Raw genomic sequence first — 19265 nt, 5'->3', positions numbered from 1 at the left:
GAGATTAAAGTGTATAAGCATTAACTTTGGTAGGGTTTTCCGGACGAGACCTCAAGGCTAACTTCCATGACAAAAGGGCATCACTTTAATGGGGAAGCTACCAGGAGACCTCACAGCAGGCCTGCTTTCATTAAGAGTACAGTCACACAGCACTAGACTGCCTCGTAACCACAGGTCGGTATTCTACTACTTCCTGTAAACATGTCTGCCATGAGATTAATCTGAAAGTGGACTAATGTCACTGTCTACAGAGGATAAAGTATTAAAAAGATTCATTTAAAAAGTATAAGTGTATAATTGGTTATTTATGACAAATTTCAAATTCAGCAAGTTGTGTTTATTTGAATTGGGGACAATTTTCCTCTGCTACGTATACAGTTGTTAAGTGATGACATTTGAACCCTGCTTTCGGGTCTAAACTATTCTGTGTTTATTAAGGCCTTTGTGTTTTTAACATGTTTTAATGCTTTGTACCTTGTTCATTTTACTCTGAAAAAGCCCCTAAAGTCAGTGATAACTGTCAGCCTCTCTTGGTTGTTATTACCACTGTTAATTTTACAGCTAAATTTTAAAACCTTACATGTAACTACAGCCCATCCCATGCAGCAGTATATTAATGACCAGTGTTGGTCAAGTTACTTGAAAAAAGTAATCAGTAACTAATTACTGATTACTTCCCCAAAAGTAATCCCGTTACTTTACTGATTACTTATTTTCAAAAGTAATTAATTACTTAGTTACTTAGTTACTTTTTAAAACACGATTTACAACCTGAATAGGTGATAAAGCGATAGATCTTTCAGCCCAATTCTACTTTTTCTGCATAATCCATCATACAAAATGTAATCAAATGGAAAAGTCTCTTTTTTAAACTTGTTTTTATCAGTTTTAATCTTTTAACTTTATGCATCAAGCAAAAATTTAATTATATGCAACATTCTCTGACTTGAATAAATTAGTTTAACATTTAAACCTATTTTCTGCACATTCCAGCACATAAAATAAAATATTTTTTGTGTTTACACTCACTCTTTCAAATAGATGCAAGTAAAACACAGCAGAAAATAAATAAAGTCAAAGACTCAGCGGTCCTGTTGCTCTATTTTCACCTGTAAAGCAGGACTGGGGTAGGCGGAGGTTTACCCTGGTGCAGGTGTGCCGCGGTCAGTTGAAGAATCCGCGAGTTTCTCTGTGAGTTTCCCATTACGTCGTTGCGCACTCGGTGCTTGCTTGGAAGTTTAGGGGTTTTTTTCGCTGTAAAAAGAAGTTTTCTTCCCACGCACAACGGACGCTAATGTTTTTGTCACTTTTTATGGAATCAAACTCAAAGTAAGGTCAGTACTTCCGCGGACAGGTCACAGGATCTTACTGGGAAAAGCAGAGGCGGTGGTGTGTGTTTCATGATCAACAACAGCTGGTGTGATTATGCGAACGTGCACCCGGTCAAATCCTTCTGCTCACCGGACCTGGAGTACCTGATGATTAAGTGCCGGCCATTCTGGCTACCGAGGGAATTTACAGCAGTGATTATTACGGCTGTTTACATTCCCCCACAAGCCGACACTGACCGAGCACTCAGGGAACTGTACAGCGCGATCAGCAGCGAGGAAACCGCACACCCAGAGGCAGCGTTTATCACAGCCGGAGACTTTAATAAGGGAAACCTGAAGAAAGTCTCACCCAAACTCCACCAACACATCCATTTTAACACTCGTGGAGACCGGCTACTCGACCACTGCTACACCTCTTTCCGGGATGCGTACAAAGCCCTCCCCCGCGCCCCATTCGGCCAATCAGATCACCGCTCCATCCTGCTCCTGCCCGCCTACAGGCAGAAGCTGAAACAGGAAGCTCCAACCCGGAGGGCGGTGCACTGTTGGACGGACCAATCGGAGTCTGCGCTGCGGGACTGTTTTGATCACGCGGACTGGGAAATGTTTCACGTGGCTGCTAGGGACATTGATGAATACACAGACTCAGTCTGCGGATTTATCAGGAAATGCGTGGAAGATGTCGTCCCATCCAGAACAGTTAAATCCTTCCCAAATCAAAAACCCTGGATTAACGGAGATGTTCGCGCGGCACTGGCGGCACGGAGCACCGCCTTTGCCTCCGCGAACACATCGGACTACAAACACGCACATTACCAACTCCGGAAGACGATCAAAGCAGCCAAACGTGAGTACAGGGACAGGGTGGAGCAACAGTTTGACAACCCTCGGAGTATGTGGCAGGGACTAAACACGATCACAGACTTTAGAGGGAAAACCAGCACACCGCAGACCACGGCCTCTCTGTGTGAGGATCTAAACGTATTCTACGCTAGATTCGACACAGCGAACACCATGAGACCGGACAGTGTGCGCACCGCGGATGACGTCAGTGCGCACACTGTGTCTGAGGAGGATGTGCGGAGGTGCTTCAGGAAGGTGAACGCACGCAAAGCTACTGGTCCGGACGGGATTCCCGGCCGCGTCCTCAAGTCATGCGCGGCTCAGCTGGCTGGAGTGTTCACGCACATCTTCAACCTTTCCCTCTCTCTGTCTGTAGTCCCAGCCTGCTTCAAAATGGCCACCATCGTCCCTGTACCCAAATCCTCCACCATCTCCTCATTGAACGACTGGCGACCTGTAGCCCTGACCCCCATCGTAAGCAAATGCTTCGAGAAGCTGGTCAGGGACTTCATCTGCTCTGCACTACCCGACTCACTGGACCCTCTACAGTTCGCATACCGCCACAACAGGTCCACTGATGATGCCATAGCCCTGACACTACATACTGCCCTGTCACACCTGGAGAAGAGAGACACGTATGTGAGAATGCTGTTTGTAGATTACAGCTCAGCATTCAATACCATCGTTCCCTCGAAGCTGGACAGGAAACTGCAGGATCTAGGACTGAGCAGCTCCCTCTGCAGCTGGATCCTTAGCTTCCTGTCTGACAGACGCCAAGTGGTCAGACTGGGCAGCATCACCTCATCCCCCATCACACTGAACACTGGTGCTCCACAGGGGTGTGTACTGAGCCCTCTCCTATACTCACTCTACACCTACGACTGCACAGCCACTAACAACTCCAACATCATTGTGAAGTTTGCGGACGACACTACAGTGGTGGGTCTTATCACCAATGGTGATGAGACGGCTTACAGGGAGGAGGTCAGCGCCCTGACCCACTGGTGTCAAGACAACCATCTCACCCTCAACGTCGCAAAGACAAAGGAGTTGATAGTGGACTTCCGGAGGTGCAGAGAAGTACACACCCCCATCACCATCAACGGCGCTGCTGTGGAGAGAGTGAGCAGCTTCCGGTTCCTTGGTGTACATCTGGCTGAGGATCTTACGTGGTCAGTACACACAAACAAAACAGTGAAGAAGGCGCAGCAGCGCCTCTTCTTTCTCAGGAGACTGAAAAGATTCGGCATGAGCCCCCGCATCCTCAGGACCTTCTATCACTGTGCCATTGAGAGCATCCTCACTGGATGCATCACCACCTGGTATGGCAACAGCACCGCCTACAACTCGCAAAGCTCTCCAGCGAGTAGTGCGGTGCTCTGAACGGATAATTGGAGGTGAGCTTCCCTCCCTCCAAGACATCTACAGGAAGCGGTGCCTGAGGAAAGCGGGGAGGATCATCAAGGACTCCAGTCACCCCAGCCATAAACTGTTCAGACTGCTTCCATCAGGAAGGAGGTTCTGCAGCATCCGGTCCCGTACCAGCAGACTGAGAGACAGCTTCTTCCACAGGCCATCAGACTGCTGAACACGTATAGACCTCAGCTTCACTACTGGAGATTTCTTCAACATTATGCACTCCACACTGTACAAAAAGTAGAATTGCCAAGCTGTTCTGCAGAGTCTCACTGTGCTATATCATTTTCTATATACTTTTATCTTATTGTTTACTATATCTTAATTTTAAAATATGTTGTACACACACACACACACACACAACACCAGAAAAATATTTAGTATACACATCCAGAAATGCATATACGTAATATTTACATATCATTAGTTAAGTTTCATTGATGTGCTTATCGGGTTGTACTTTTGTCTTGTTTGCGTATAGTATTTATTAATATTGTCACAGCTCTGTTGCTTGTGAAGCTCGCAATACAAGATTATCACTCACTATGTGCTCTACCAAGTAACTTGACTACATGATGAGTGCATGACAATAAAAGTGATTTGATACTATGATTATGATAAACGCTGCACGCTCATTAAAAAACTCTCATCTGATTTTCCCGCAATGGAGTGATGTGATCCATTGTTGATCTGCACTGCACTGTTGTCACTAACAGGCGCAGTGTGTGCTCGCGGTCCTAGAGCGTCAACTGTCGTGATCTGTGTCGCAGTAGTTAAATCCAGGTTAGTAAGCGTCAGCAGTTCTCTACAGGGAGAAGATAAACGGAAGTCTATATTCCGTTTTTGCAATAGTAATCCCTTACTTTTACTCGTTATTGAAAAAAGTAATCGCGTTACTGCCCATCGTTGTTAATGACTAACCTCGTATTGTGGATGGATTATCTCAGTTGTTCTCCTGACTGAAGTTTGGTCCGTTTACAGCATCCTGCCATGCGATTGCATTTGTCCTAACCATGGGAACCCTCATGTTAACTTTTATGAGTGGAAAAAAGTTAGGCATTATCCTCCAGCTTCACTGTTGTTGTTATGTGCTAACCATATATATGCTAGCTCTGTCGCTAGTCACCAGTAGCACATCATTATATACCAGCTAGCCAACTTCAGTAACCCTACAAACGTCACTGCTGTTTAGTTTTCTGTCCTTCATGTTGGAAGTGATAGCAGAGCTGTACGTTTGAATTTTTTCAGAAATCTCTCAGTCAGAACATGTGATATCACCTGGATGTTAAACTTAATTGTTACACCTGGTAAAGCAGCACACACTGATCATTTTATTAAAGATGAAAGAATTTAGACAGTTTTTAACTCTCAGTAATGCCGCAGTGTTTGTTTGACTTTGGGACCTGCAGCGGAGTTTGGATCCGGAAACGGCCAATGACGTATGACTTAAAGACCGGATACTGTATCTACATGAGGAGTGCAACATGGTAGCCAGACTGACTCACTGTTGTGATGAACAGCAACAGTTCAGCTAGCGTAAGTTAATTGCTATCCAAATGTACCGTAATTATGAACTGCTACTAGATTTTTAGATATTTTTTAGAATTAGTTCAAGTATTATACCCATTGTTTAAATATCAATAAAATGTCTATTTTTATGTTACTTCCATATATGCTCTTCTTTAAAAACACAGATCTGCTTTTACTTCTAAGACATCCGTGCATTGCCGCTAATAAAAAAAAAAGAAAAAAAAAAAAAAGGAACAAACATGTGTAGCAATATAACCCTAACTGTATGGAAATGTTAGCCAACTGGAACCCTGCAAACACAAACACAGCATGCAGTCTGGCGTAAAAAACAAACAAAAATAAATAAATAAATAAATAAATAGAGGAAGGTGGACGCCTTTCATGCTGTAAAACAAAATCTTTGTTTTCTTTGTTCACACATAGATACAGGAATTTTTTTGTAAATTTTCACCATGCAAGGGTGTTTTTAAGAGTCCTTTCCTCAATGGCCTAAAATGCTGTTTACATGTCAGCGATCCCAAAACAAATAGACAGGCCCTTACTGTAAAGCCAGTCTTAACTACAGTTTCAGAAATAGTCAGATTAAAGGAGACTTTCAATCAGAATGTCCCCAAGCTTAGGCGTCTTATATCAAGTCACTCAAACTAGAAGTTCAAAGCAAATTGTTGTCAGGCATTCTTCTTATTTATTGATTTATTTACAAATCTCTCCACAATAATAACTCACAAGATTTTGGACCAATGACCTTTGGGTGTTATGCAGATGCTGTTTAAACAGAATTTGAATATTTTTTCCCTGTTTATTCTACAAACTGTCAAAATACACTTTATTAAGTACACCTGTTCAACTGCTTATTAATGCCAACATCAGTTCCCAATCTTGTCAGAACAGGAAACCGAGGCTGCAACATGCCAAGACTCATTAAACTGTGTGATACATTGGAAAATAGCTGCCTGGTCTGATGAGGCTCAACTTTTGCTGCAACATTTAGATGGCAGGGTCAGAAGTCGATATAAACATCACAAAGCAACAGATCCATGCTGCTCTGTAGCAACGGATAAGGCTGCTGAAGGAGGTGTAATTGTGGGGGGGTAGGTACTTTTTGGCACACTTTGCCACATCATTTAAAGTGCCACAGCCCACCCAAATATTGTTGCTGACCATGTCAATACCTTTATGAGCACAGTGTATCTTCTTATGGTTGCGTCAAGCAAGATAACATGTCATGTCACAAAGCCCTAATCATCTCAAATTGGTTTCTTGAACATGACAGTGAGCTCATGACGGCCTTCACAGTCAGCATGTAGTTGAATCAATAAGGTGAAGAATTAACACAGTTCTGAAGGAAAAAGCTGGGTCCAAGCTGGCACTCGAAAGGTTAGGGGTGCAACGATATTCATATCAATATTGAACCGTTCGATACAGTGCTTTCGGTTCGGTACGCATATGTATCGAACAATACAAAATTTGTAATTTATTTTATCAACTTTCCTTCTGACGATGCTGTCTGTGTTGAGCGCTCAGTGAATCTGCGTTCGACTACTCCGCCTAGGCGACAGTGCAGCCTAGGCGGAGTAGTCGAACGCAGATTCACTGAGCGCTCAACACAGACAGCATCGTCAGAAGGAAGAGCGCAGGGCAAGCTAGCGAGACAGAAGTTAAGCTCTCCTTACAACATGGACCTCCCCCACCCTCATTCAGATCTGGCGTTTGGAATTATTTTGGTTTTCATGTGACGTATGACCCTGAAGGTAAGCGAGTCATGGACTAAAGTAAAACAGTATGTTGGATGTGCCATGCAATGCTCAATTACATGGGTGGGAACTAGTGTGTTAGCGCAGTTAGCTCGTTAACGTGTTGGCCGTCTAGCCCCATGCACGGCATCGGCGGTAGCTCGTTAACGGAGATTTGCCGTGTTGTGGCGTTAACGTCATTTCAGAGATTAACCTGACAGCACTAGTGGGAACACAACGAATATGACTGCACATTTACGCCGACATCATCCTAGTGCAAAGACAAGTGGAAGCAGAAAAAAAACAAGCAAGCTGCTACTAACTTTAGCCGAGTCATTTAGACAGCTGTTAGCACATGATTCTCCTTATTGTTAATATCTGCTGAGAATATAGCCCAGAAGAAGCGGTATAGTATAGCTTTTATTTTGGAAAGAGACATTTCTCTGTAATAAACTCTCTTTTCCAAAGATGAGTGATTCCTCAATCAGATACAGGGCTGCAATATCGCTAGCCCGACGTCCCGGGGCTAGCGATTTTTTCAGTCGGGCTACCAAAATCTATCTCTTCCCTGCCCGTCGGGCTATGTAGGAAGGAAAAATATATGTCAATGCTTTTGCATTCTTTCAGGAAATGTAGCTGGGTAATTATGTCATTGGCATCGGTGAGCCACTGTCAATATGTGACATATTGAAATCGCGTTTGAATTTGCGCTTGTTTTTTGCTTTCACTTTGCAATCGCGCGAACTGTGTATAGAGAGCGACAGCTACTGATCTGGTGAGTGATGATAATTTGTGCACCAATTCCTCTGACATCGTCTTATAATCGTTAGCTTACTATGCAAACATGACAAGTGAAATCTCCCGCAGCAACTTAAACATGTGAGAGGTTGATCGCGCAGAGAATCGCTGAGCTTATGTGAGTGAGTGTGTAAAAGCAGCAGGATATATATTTGACTACGATGACCTGGATGACTGAGAACCTTCACAGACAGATATATATTTTAGTTCTGCTGAGCCAAATAAGACAGGTCAGGGTGAAGAAGTGACAGCCAAAGAAAAGCTTACCACAAAACGGAGAAGTTATGACAAATCAGACTATAAGGCAAAAAGAAAGTGCAGCTTTATGGTTTCATGGACAAAATAATTTCTGTGGCTGCAATATGACGAGCTAAATAACCAGGGCTGCACATAAGTGGTCCGCAGGTGCGCATTCGCTGTCAAAATAAAAAACACGCACAAGGGTTAGGGTTAAATTTAAAAACTGTACTTTTGAGTTAAAATATATATTTATAATTTTAATAAATGACAAATTAAAAAGGCATGAACATTTTTTTTTGTATCGAAAAAATATCGAACCGTGACACCAAAGTATCGAACCGAACCGAACCGAACCGTGAATTTTGTGTATCGTTGCACCCCTACGGAAGGTGTACGTAATGAGGTGGCCATTGAGTGCAAGCCTGATTGTTTCTGGTAATGATTCGATTATTGGCTTAGCACTCAAACATCAACATGCAGGAAGGAAAGTTGCAAGTCTAAATAAATACCTTCCATGGAAATTGCTTCAGGGCTGCATTTCAGAAGTAAAAACACTAAAAGGGAACCAGCCTGTCACTTGAGAAAATTTGACTTGTCACAGCAGGAAAGAATAGGTATAAATAATGACACGAGTAATCATGTCATAGATTGTACCACTATCTGGCCCACCATCTCCTGCCAGGGCTTGCTGGGAATGCTTCGACAGAGCTGCAATTTTGCACACCACTGCCTGTGCTTTAAATACTGGGAGCCATTAAAATTGCGATTTAAAAGAGGCCTTTTATCATTAAACCAACTACTTCTTCTCCCTTCCCATCTCAGCGACTCATAAATCCCAGCCATAATTTATAACCACTTTGCGGCATTTTAAATTTGTCTAATGTGGTTTTCACTTGTGAAACGTTCCCTCAAATCATGGTACGTTAGCTGAACTGAAAACTGTCCTTAACACAGCCAATCCAACCTCAGTTCAGACACCTGCATCTGACTGCAGCAGGAAACAACAACAGTGACTTCCTCTTTTTTTGCCCGCGGTGCACTCAGGTGTGCACACATATACAAACGAGGACCAGTAAAAGAAAAATGAAAAGCAGGGAAAAGAAAGAAAGAATAGAGATCTTTGAATACCTGCAGAACAGGAATCCAACACACCCAAAACGGACATAAGATACCTATATCACATGTATGAAACATAGTGTCTCCTGCTGGACACCCCCCTCCGCCCACACTCACGTGCACATACAATCCACCCTGCACGTCAGAACAAGTCCTTACTACACGTATGAAATTCCTTCAAACCAAAACGACAACAGTGTTGTTGACTTGCTGTGTGTGTGTGTGTGTGTGTGTTTGTGCACCTCCCATTCGCAATAACCTAATCTACACCCTTCTTCTTTCTCTCTCAGGACTCTTAAAGCACCAGCGTTCACTCTTAACATCTAAACACTTTTCTCTCACCTCAGGTAAAACACAGCAGAGGAAAAAGCCCCTTTCTTTTACGCAACTTATATGTAGATTATCTGACTTAATGCCATAACATTCAAATATGATTAAAATGGCTAGTTTTACTTTAAAGTGGGCCCCTTTTAAAGTTCCTTTATTCTCAACACTTTTATATATTTGAAGTTATTTGACCTATAAATTCAACACAGCTACTAAAGGACGTTACAGTGTAACCATTTTGTCAGTGGCTGTTTCCAAAGTCATGAATAAAAGTTCAGCCGATTATTTACAGAAGTTATAGGACCAATCCTCACAAAAAGCAGAAGCTTGTGGTGAGAAATCTTTACAAAAGTTTATTTAGAAATTTCACCACCGGCTCTCACATCTGGTTAAATTCACAGAAAAAACTTCTTTATGGAAGGAAATGATTTTAGCACCTTTAAATGTTTTCCTTTGCCCTCCATTCATTTTCTGAAGCCCCATTCACACATACCGTGACACCTGTGGATGATCCCACTTACCCACAAAAATCAAAGGTTGCTAGGGAAAAATGTGCATTCTGCAACGGGTTGGCAAGTGTTTCCCAGCAGCTGCTAAGTTTAACTGGCTGCAAAGAGGTCTACAGTACAGTGTACTTGCAATTACTTTGGTTGTTAGCAGGTTGCTATGGTTGCCTTCAGTTAGCGTGGATAAAAGCGGTTTGTCGGGAAACACTCGACAACCGCTTGCCCAGAGGCAGTGAAACTGTGAAAAGTGCAACGCAAACTACAAACAGATAGTCACCTTCAAAAGTAAAAGCTGCACCTTTTGAAATACACAGCTTTTACTTTGAAGGTGAATGGTCTCCAAACAACAAGAGGCCACGGCAATCTGCTGACGACCAAAGCAATCACAGGGAGGTTTTTAAAACAAATAATTTTATAGTCAGCCAGCAACTAGTCACCAACCAGTCGAGTAACACACATTTTCACCAGTGCCGGAGGTTCCTAAGAGATTTCCAGGCATGTTTAACTAAGCCCATAACAGCTTATCCAACTAAGAGTGGTGACAGTTTGCCAGTCTATCACAGGGCTAACACACAGCAAAGGATAACCACACACTCTCACATCCACATCTACACGTATGAGTTACACCTCACAGCAGGTAGGTTCCTGGGTTCAAACCTCTGGGTCTGCTGTGATATTCTTAAAGTTTCCTTGTGCCTACAGGGGTTTCCTCCCACAGCCCAAAGACACAAACTTTAGATTGGGTTGTTCAGAAGCAGTTACTTAAATATGAAGAAGGGTTGCAACTGATTACTGTATCAGTTATTTTACCCATGAATCATTCAGTTGGAAAAGATGAATTTGTTCAGTGAAATATCAAAGCATGACTGAGTGACTGACTGAGGGACTGGTGCGTCACAAAAACCAAATCATCAAATCAGAGCGTAAAAACTTAATCACAACATTATTAATGGATAAACAACTTAAAGTAGCATTTCAGTTTCTAACAAACTGTGCACTGAAAATCTGAAGGACGACTCTCTCTTTTTGTCTTTATATGTGAACTGCAAACAAAGCTTTAGCTGCTGAACTCTACATCTGATTAATATAAAAGCAATACAAAGCTGTAGTACTGCAGGGTTTCCAACAACGAATCATCAACTGTGATTGCATCTGCACATCTTTCAGGCTATCGCATTAAAATCTAAACTTGTGCTCACTTCTCAAACTAATTTAGCAATGTTAAGATATCATTAACCAGTAAATAAGCAACACAGCACTTCCTGAGAATTCAAGATAATCGTTTGCTTGTTTCTAAAGCTGTCGAACTCTAGAAAGCATCAGCAAAGTGTATATGTAGGCCTACACATCTGAAACAAGAACAGGATGCCAACTAGGCGTTCAGTGTTCACTGGATACTCGAGGTGAATATTTGTTTGATCCAAATTTAATTTACATACTCCATATTTATAGAAGTTTCAATGTGCGGTACAAGCACAGGTCAACTTTTGACCGTGCTTGTTCTTCTGCGTTGTAATTCATACCAACATTTCGATCTGTTCACGTGATCACTTTTACCAAGAACCACCCTGAACAGGAAGAACAGGGTCCCCAAAGACCACACGGCGGGGCTGAAGATGTGCTGTGCTGCTGCTCTGCATGGCAGCGGACTTTCTGAGCACGAGTAAAATTAAAGGTGGGAGGGGCTGATACACAAGCTGCTCTTCAGCCTTTTTGAATGGCAGCAGTTGATTTGGCTAGATAAGGATCACGTGATTTTGACAGGATGTGTTTTTTCTGTGGTGTTTGAGCTTACTTTAACCTTTTCTGTTACCTTTAAGATCACTGTCATATCACACGGGCTAATTCATTCAGAAGCACCGTCTCATACTGCTGTGCTCCTCAGACGCACGCAGCATTATTTTTATTAGATTACAGCTGATTATACGCTGCACAGACACATTTGTCATATTTGTGCACCGCAGGACACCTCAGGCATTTGAAAGCTGTCCTTCCTTCCCGTCATCTTTATCAAACAGCTCTTATGCTTGAGCCGAACTCCTGAGACTAACGGTGCTCTGACATGATGTTTTTTCATCTCAATTATGCAGTGGTTACATCAAATTTAAAATTACTTATAAGTTTTATAAATTAAGCTGGCTTCAACTCAAGCGCTTAAAACTACTCTGACCTGGATCAATGAGAACCTGCCAAGTCAAATTTATTAAATGACTTTTTTCCTTTCACTCATAAATAAAGACATCTCTGTATGTGTGTGTGTGTGCTAATGTGTCTGTTAGGGCTGGGCCATATCATACCGTTTACGGTAATACCGGTATAGAAAATGAAATATCGCGATAGAATATGGGTACGGAGCCTACGGAGCATTACGGCTACCGTAGGCAGGAGCCTCGCGGAGTAATACGTACGGTGCTTCAACATTATATTACCGTATTGCGTGTGTGTAACCTCTTTCTAAGTTTTGTGGATATTATACACGGTTATGCTGAGGATGTGTCGGTCAATTTCCACTGGAAATGCCTTTTGGTTAAACTGTCAGCAAGGAATTTGCATTTGCACTGTTACATTTTTATATAACTTTAATGCAAAAAACAGCTGCTTGTTTAAGTGAAAATACATTGATGGGGTTTTTTTGCACTAATAAAATTGAGGAGTTGTAAAGTATTTTGTCTAGTGTCAATTATATCGTCAGTTATATCGTTATCGCAAATTTTCAAATCTGTATCGTGATAAATATTTTTGGTCATATCGCCCTGCTCTTCACCTCCCTCTAGAAATGGACTGGCTTTTTAAACCATCATGCACACACTCACACTCCAATGGATGCATCAGATTAAACTTTGGGGGTTCAGTACCTTAAATAGCATCCACAGAACCACCGACCTTTTAATTAGTGGATGCTCTACCTTCTGAGGCACAGCTACATCCAAACTTACAACACCTAGTCCTGTCCAAATATCAACCGAGCTCAACCCCCACTTAGCTTCCAAGATCAGACAGGAACCATTTGGTACTCATTGGTTGTATTTCTGAGGTCAGCGCATTGTCAAATTTGAGCTCATCTCAGTGAGAACCCATCACGTTTTGGCTAAAATCTGATGAGCTGGGATGACCACATGAATGTTTACATTGTCATTTCTGTGAGTGGATTTACTGACATAATGCATTCCCATTACCGGCCTAAACCTTATTCTAACCTCACCGCTAAACCAATCCTCTGACGAGGAGGTGTAAACACACCTCTAAAACCTCCTCACTAGAGTAGTCTAAATTAAATTCAAACAAAATAGTAATGCAATACTTGGCTATGGTTTATGTTTATTGTGCTCTTTCGGTTTCTTGGAGGGCGTCGGGTTAAGCGACGACAAATTCAGTCACTCTCTTGTTGTGTGGCAACCCACAAATGACACGCTCAGCGAGCGCATTCTTACATCTGTCCTCGTTTCAAAGAGCATCACTCTGTGCACGTCTTCATGTGAGGACATCTGACAGCTGCAGTTAGAGAAATAACCAGGACCTCATTCTTTGTAACCCAGCGGGGGTTTTCTCCTTTTATTTTTGAACACCAGTAAAAGCAGTTTGGTTTGACATTAGAGAAGCTGGACAGATGAACTGTGCTGATTTTTTGTTTACTTTTTTAAAGTGGTTTAAGTACATTTTATTTTACAGCCCAAGTAACAGCTGAGGAAAAAATAAACACTTACTCGAGTTATTGCTAAATTTGGCATCAACTTACAGAGCACAGCTCTGGTCTGCATGCACACAAGTGCTGACTGGATAGTTTGTCTGACTGGTTAGCTACTTTTCATATCTTTGATGTTTACTTTCCTCTCAGTCAGAGGCATAAAAGGCTTTCTATATGATTAAGAGTGCTCTGTTTTCACTAAGCTGGTTGAAACTTGCAATAAAACCTTATCTGACAGCAGCTCTACCTGAGAAAGGCTGCAGACAGTCTGTGCTCTCCACATTTTGTGTGTCATCAACTCAGGCTAATTAACCACACACCAGTCCGTAGTCCAGGCGCCCGTGTGCGCTCACTCACCCACATAAAGCGTTAATTTTTTCTACCTCCAGTGCATTTCCTGTATCAGCAGCAGAGCAGTTGAGGAGGAGACTTCAACTTTTTCACTAGTAACGCTATTACACAAGAGGCTAACGTGGAAACTCTGGCTGCCTCGTCCTGAGCCGCACATGGATGATCATGACCGAGGCTAAATGACTTGAGGTGGATGTCTGAGAAGGATGGTGAAGAAGAGGAAGTGATACAGAGCGACAACAATCGCCACAGCTGAGCAGCATGCATGTGATTGAGGGGTGTCACCGTGCTGCTGCAAGGGCCTGTTTGTGAAACTGCTTTGTGCAGAGGTCCATGTCTAGACACCCACCAACCCACCCACCAGCACCTTGAGTAGCCACCCACCCGCAGCCACACATCACCATCCACCCCCACATGCACAGACACACGCCCACCACCATTTTACAGCTCCAATCAGATGTAAACAGCATGATCTATCTAACTTCCTGGTCTGTCTCCCTGCCATCTCTCCTCGGTCAAAACCAGACATCTCAGCTTTCAGTGCTCCGCCGACTCTTCTACTCTTACATCTCACACTGTCTCCTCAGCTCGAGCCTCTTCGGGGAGCTTTCGCACTCTCATTTATCACTGCTGGCAAGCACCTGCTTTGAGTTTGACACCTGCCTGCCAACACCAACCCGCCATCAACAAAAGAGTCAACAGGTCACCGTTAACAGTGTGCAGACCTGAGGCCCCCGAATATAAGAAACAAACACACACACAGCAACACTCCTTCAGACAGTGAACATCCGTCCACACACCCACAGCCATATGCAACAGAGGGATTTGTGAATGAGCCGCTGCTCTTACCTTGGCACTGGAATCCCTGCTTCCCAAAGCCCCTGTGGACAGAAAGACAGGGCTGTGAGATTTGGGGAATTCACAAGATATGCATTGGCAGTGACGCGCACGCGCACACACATATCCAATCACACATGATCTCGCGCGCGCGCACACACACACACATCAGCGGGGCCCTGTGTCTTCAGCAGCATTCCTCCAGTGTCAGAGATGGGTGTCCGGGACGATGCGGTAAAAACACCGAGCAGCAGCAACTGCTCTGCGGCTGCCGACACGCCATCTCTCCCCGACAGGCCCGCGGTGTTGTCGCATTGTAGAGAATTGTGGAGGGGGGTGGGGGGTGTATGGCGCACCGCGTTGTTTTTCATGACAATGAAAGAAACACTGCGGTGTCAGTGTGGACGAAGGCCGATTGAGCCGCAGCAGCAAGTGAATCACCTGTGTCCTTTCCCCTCACACACGCCCGCGCGCACACTCACCAGATGAAGTCCGTGCAGTGGCTGCAGAAGGTTGGCTGCTTGAAGAAGCGCGCGATGAACTTGTGGTTCTTCACCTCGTGCACATTCTTCTGACGGAGGGCTCCCTGACGGGCAAAGCCGCGCGCGCTCTCCGGCACCTCTCCTTCGCTGTTGGGGTCAGCCATCTTAACGAGGAAGCGGCGGCGGTCCGAGAGGAGGAACGAGGGGTGAGGAGAGGGGAGAGAGAGACGCGACGGAGGCGGCGGGGGAGGACGAGTCGCGGTACAGGTGCCGCCTCCTTCTCCTCTTCGCCCCGCTGGCCGCCGCGGTGTCGCTCGTGCTGCCGGTGTTTTTGTCGGTCTGCGTCCAGCTCGCGCTCAAGCTGCTGCAGCTGCTTCTTCCGGCGGGTCCCCGTGCCGCGCGCCTGCTTCCCTCTTCTCACCGATGTGCCGCTGCTTACAACTCTCTCTCTCTCTCTCTCTTCCTCCCTCTCTGTATTTGTGCGTTGACGTGTTGTTTGTGTGGCACACCTCTGAAGCGATCTCTCTCCGTCTATGGCACAACGAGCCCTGCGTTCTTTCACTGTGATGTGACTTCTGGAGACACACGCATCCAAACCAGTCTGAGACGCCAGTTAACAGAAACCAGTGATTGCCCACGAACCCGTGAGTCAGAGGCCCCTGAAGCTCCGATTTCAGAGAGTCCCTCATTATTAGCCAACCTGGTGACCCCGTTTTCTAAAAAAAAAAAAAAATCGACCTTTAGTCATAGACTCTTATTTCAAACATATAGAGAGCATTAGAATTTCAAGTTGAACTCGTGCCTCTGTGTCTGAATGAAAACTTACATTTTAAAATATTTTATTGATTATATACCTCTCACTTATTCTGTAAAGTGTAATTAGATGTGTCTGTTGTCATCAGTGTTTTCAGCATTATTAATGTACCTTTTCAGAGTCAGTGTGGACTTTGATAATCAGCACCTATTTGTCAATATATATGTAGACAGAGAGTATGGATTCTGGAAGTGAAAAATGTGCTGTTCCTCTAATCATGTAAAGACTCCTACAGTGCAAAGTGGAAACCAGGCGGCGGTACAGTGCAGACAGGTAAGCCATACTGTTGTCTCTAGATTACAGACAGGCCCACAGTTTGCTTTCTTTTCCTTTTAGTCTTATCAGATACAGTAAAGCTACTACATAGTCAGAAGCATGAACATTACAAATTGAGTACACAGGACTTTGTGCATTTCTGTGGAGAAACTAAATCAGCAGCTTGTAGAACCATCCTTAGCCTTTACCGTGTTGGTTCAGATCACTGAGGATGTGCAGGAATTTGTTTATGCACAGCTCTATTTCAATCAGGTTGAGGTGTGGACTTTGACTGGACCGTTGCAACACCTTCATTCTTTTCTTTTTCAGCCATTCTGGCATAGATTTTGCTGTTCTGTTTTGGGTCATTGCCCTGTTCAGTGATCCAGTGTGGACCAAGCTTTAGCTGATAAACAGAGCTGTTGGTCTCACATTTGCCCCTAGAGGAGTTCAAGGCCACCTTAATGACTTCAAGCTGCCCAGGTCCTGTGATTGCAAAACAAACCCAAATCATCACCACTCCTCCACCGTGCTCGACAGTTGGTATGATATCCGCCTGTGCTGATATGCCGTGTTTTGCTTTTATCAAACATGGCTTCATGCATTATGGTCAACATCTCCACTTTAGTCTCATATGCTCAAAGGACATTGTTCCACAAGTGTTGTAGTTTGCTCAAGTACAAATTTCTAATCCTAAACCACGCTCCATGTTCTTTTTAGAGAGAAGAGGCTTTCTCCTGGCAACCCTTCCAAACAAGTCATACCTGTTTAGTGTAAATTTAAATGTGCTGTCATGAACTTCACCATTTAACACACTAACTGAGGCCTGAGTTTGAGATGTAGCTCTCCGTGCAACATTCAGTGAAACTGCAAAAAATCTATGTGAACTCTGAGATTGTTGCTTCTTGATAACACACACCCAAATGCTCTGGACCAGCAAACTTCCCAAATGTGTGCCTGTAGAGATGCTCACACTTCCAAATCAGATTTTTTTTTCATAACTGTATTTTAGGTTATATGCAGTGTTGGTCAAGTTACTTGAAAAAAGTAATCAGTAACTAATTACTGATTACTTCCCCAAAAAAGTAATCCCGTTACTTTACTGATTACTTATTTTCAAAAGTAATTAATTACTTAGTTACTTAGTTACTTTTTAAAAACACGATTTACAACCTGAAGAGGTGATAAAGCGATAGATCTTTCAGCCCAATTCTACTTTTTCTACATAATCCATCATACAAAATGTAATCAAATGGAAAAGTCTCTTTTTTTAACTTGTTTTATCAGTTTTAATCTTTTAACTTTATGCATCAAGCAAAAATTTAATTATATGCAACATTCTCTGACTTGAATAAATTAGTTTAACATTTAAACCTATTTTCTGCACATTCCAGCACATAAAATAAAATATTTTTTGTGTTTACACTCACTCTTTCAAATAGATGCAAGTAAAACACAGCAGAAAATAAATAAAGTCAAAGACTCAGCGGTCCTGTTGCTCTATTTTCACCTGTAAAGCAGGAGTGGGTAGGCGGAGGTTTACCCTGGTGCAGGTGTGCCGCGCGGTCAGTGAAGAATCCGCGAGTTTCTCTGTGAGTTTCCCATTACGTCGTTCAGCACTCGGTGCTTGCTTGGAAGTTTAGGGGTTTTTTTTTCGCTGTAAAAAGAAGTTTTCTTCCCACGCACAACGGACGCTAATGTTTTTGTCACTTTTTATGGAATCAAACTAAAGTAAGGTCAGTACTTCCACGCTTTAAACGCTGCACGCTCATACTCTCTCCCACACTCGATATGTGATCCATTGTTGATCTGCACACAGCTGTTGTCACTAACGGCGCACTCGCTTACGTCACTGTCGTGAGACATTCTCGCAAAAAAATCACGGTTTTAGTAACGCAGTAACGCAGCGTTCCTACGGGAAAGTAACGGTAATCTAATTACCGTTTTTGCAATAGTAATTCCTTACTTTACTCGTTACTTGAAAAAAGTAATCGGATTACAGTAACGCGTTACTGCCCATCTCTGGTTATATGTATCTGGCAATCTTCTTGTAGAGGAAGCCAGTCAAAATTTATTTTTCAGACATTTTTAATTTGTGTTTGTTTATTAACAAAACTGCTTTTATTGTCAATTTACATTTTTTATATGGCTCTACTAATAATAACAATAATAACGATGTTATTAGAATTGCTATTGTTGTTAATTATAATTATTATTAATTACAATTATTTTGATTATCAGGGAGGAAACATTGCAAACCATCGCATTTGTAAAACTACCGTTGATTGTTTCAGTATTTTTACATTCAAAATAGCTTAAAAGAATTAATCACATATTAGTTTTCTGTCAAGTGACTCCCTGATTAATCAAACAATCATTTCAGTGTTAGAGTGCTCATTGGTTCCTCGAGAAATAAACACACTGGCAAGTACAAAGCAGGTCAAGTATGTACAGTATGCATTTAATCTGACGTTTCAGCAGGTTGAGCAGCCGAGGCAAACACAGCCTGTTGCTCCAGGCATCGTTTTTTAAAACTGACAGGCTGTGGTAAAGTCTTGCTTAAGCTTCCGGTGCAGGCTACTGATATGAGGTTGGGATCACGAAGGAAGATAAATGTATTAATACACCCAAATCTCACAAGACTGCATTTTTTTTCTGTCCCTGGGAGTTTGCAAGTCGGTTATTTTTGTTAGAGAATTGTAATTGCTTGAATTGAACATCAGTTAAGACACGTCAGCTTAGCTCTACATTAATGTTGTCCTGTTATATTTTTTAAATGGCAGTAAGGAGGCGAGGTTTTTTCAGTGTAAAACCAGGAGAATTCAGAGCTGTATCGGGAGGATTGACCAAAAATGTTTTGTTTTTCTCGTTGTCTTGTTAAACACTAATTAAACCTCTTCAAACCTTTATTGGATCGGGCTTTCCGGTTATCTGACCAAATACAGAAGTGTCGCCTTCGTGTCCGAATGAGCACCTTAAACACTTTTACGGTAAAGCTACC

At 42.9% G+C, this 19265-nt stretch overlaps 1 protein-coding gene across 1 annotated transcript in view; it reads right to left on the bottom strand.

Moving 5' to 3' along the window:
- LOC102310457 (protein kinase C beta type) overlaps positions 1-15765 on the bottom strand; it is a 48767-nt gene extending 33002 nt beyond the window's left edge. Inside the window, 2 exon segments of the mRNA XM_042223874.1 lie at positions 14726-14757; positions 15196-15765. Of these exon segments, the coding sequence (XP_042079808.1) occupies positions 14726-14757; positions 15196-15359 (196 nt within the window). The 5' untranslated portion in view covers positions 15360-15765.
- Positions 15766-19265: the final 3500 nt, after the last annotated feature.

This window comes from Haplochromis burtoni, unplaced genomic scaffold (assembly GCF_018398535.1).
Source record: "Haplochromis burtoni strain Fernald_Lab_line unplaced genomic scaffold, NCSU_Asbu1 Contig_122, whole genome shotgun sequence".
In the NCBI taxonomy this organism is placed as follows: domain Eukaryota; kingdom Metazoa; phylum Chordata; class Actinopteri; order Cichliformes; family Cichlidae; genus Haplochromis; species Haplochromis burtoni.
This window is presented reverse-complemented; position numbering and strand designations above follow the sequence as displayed.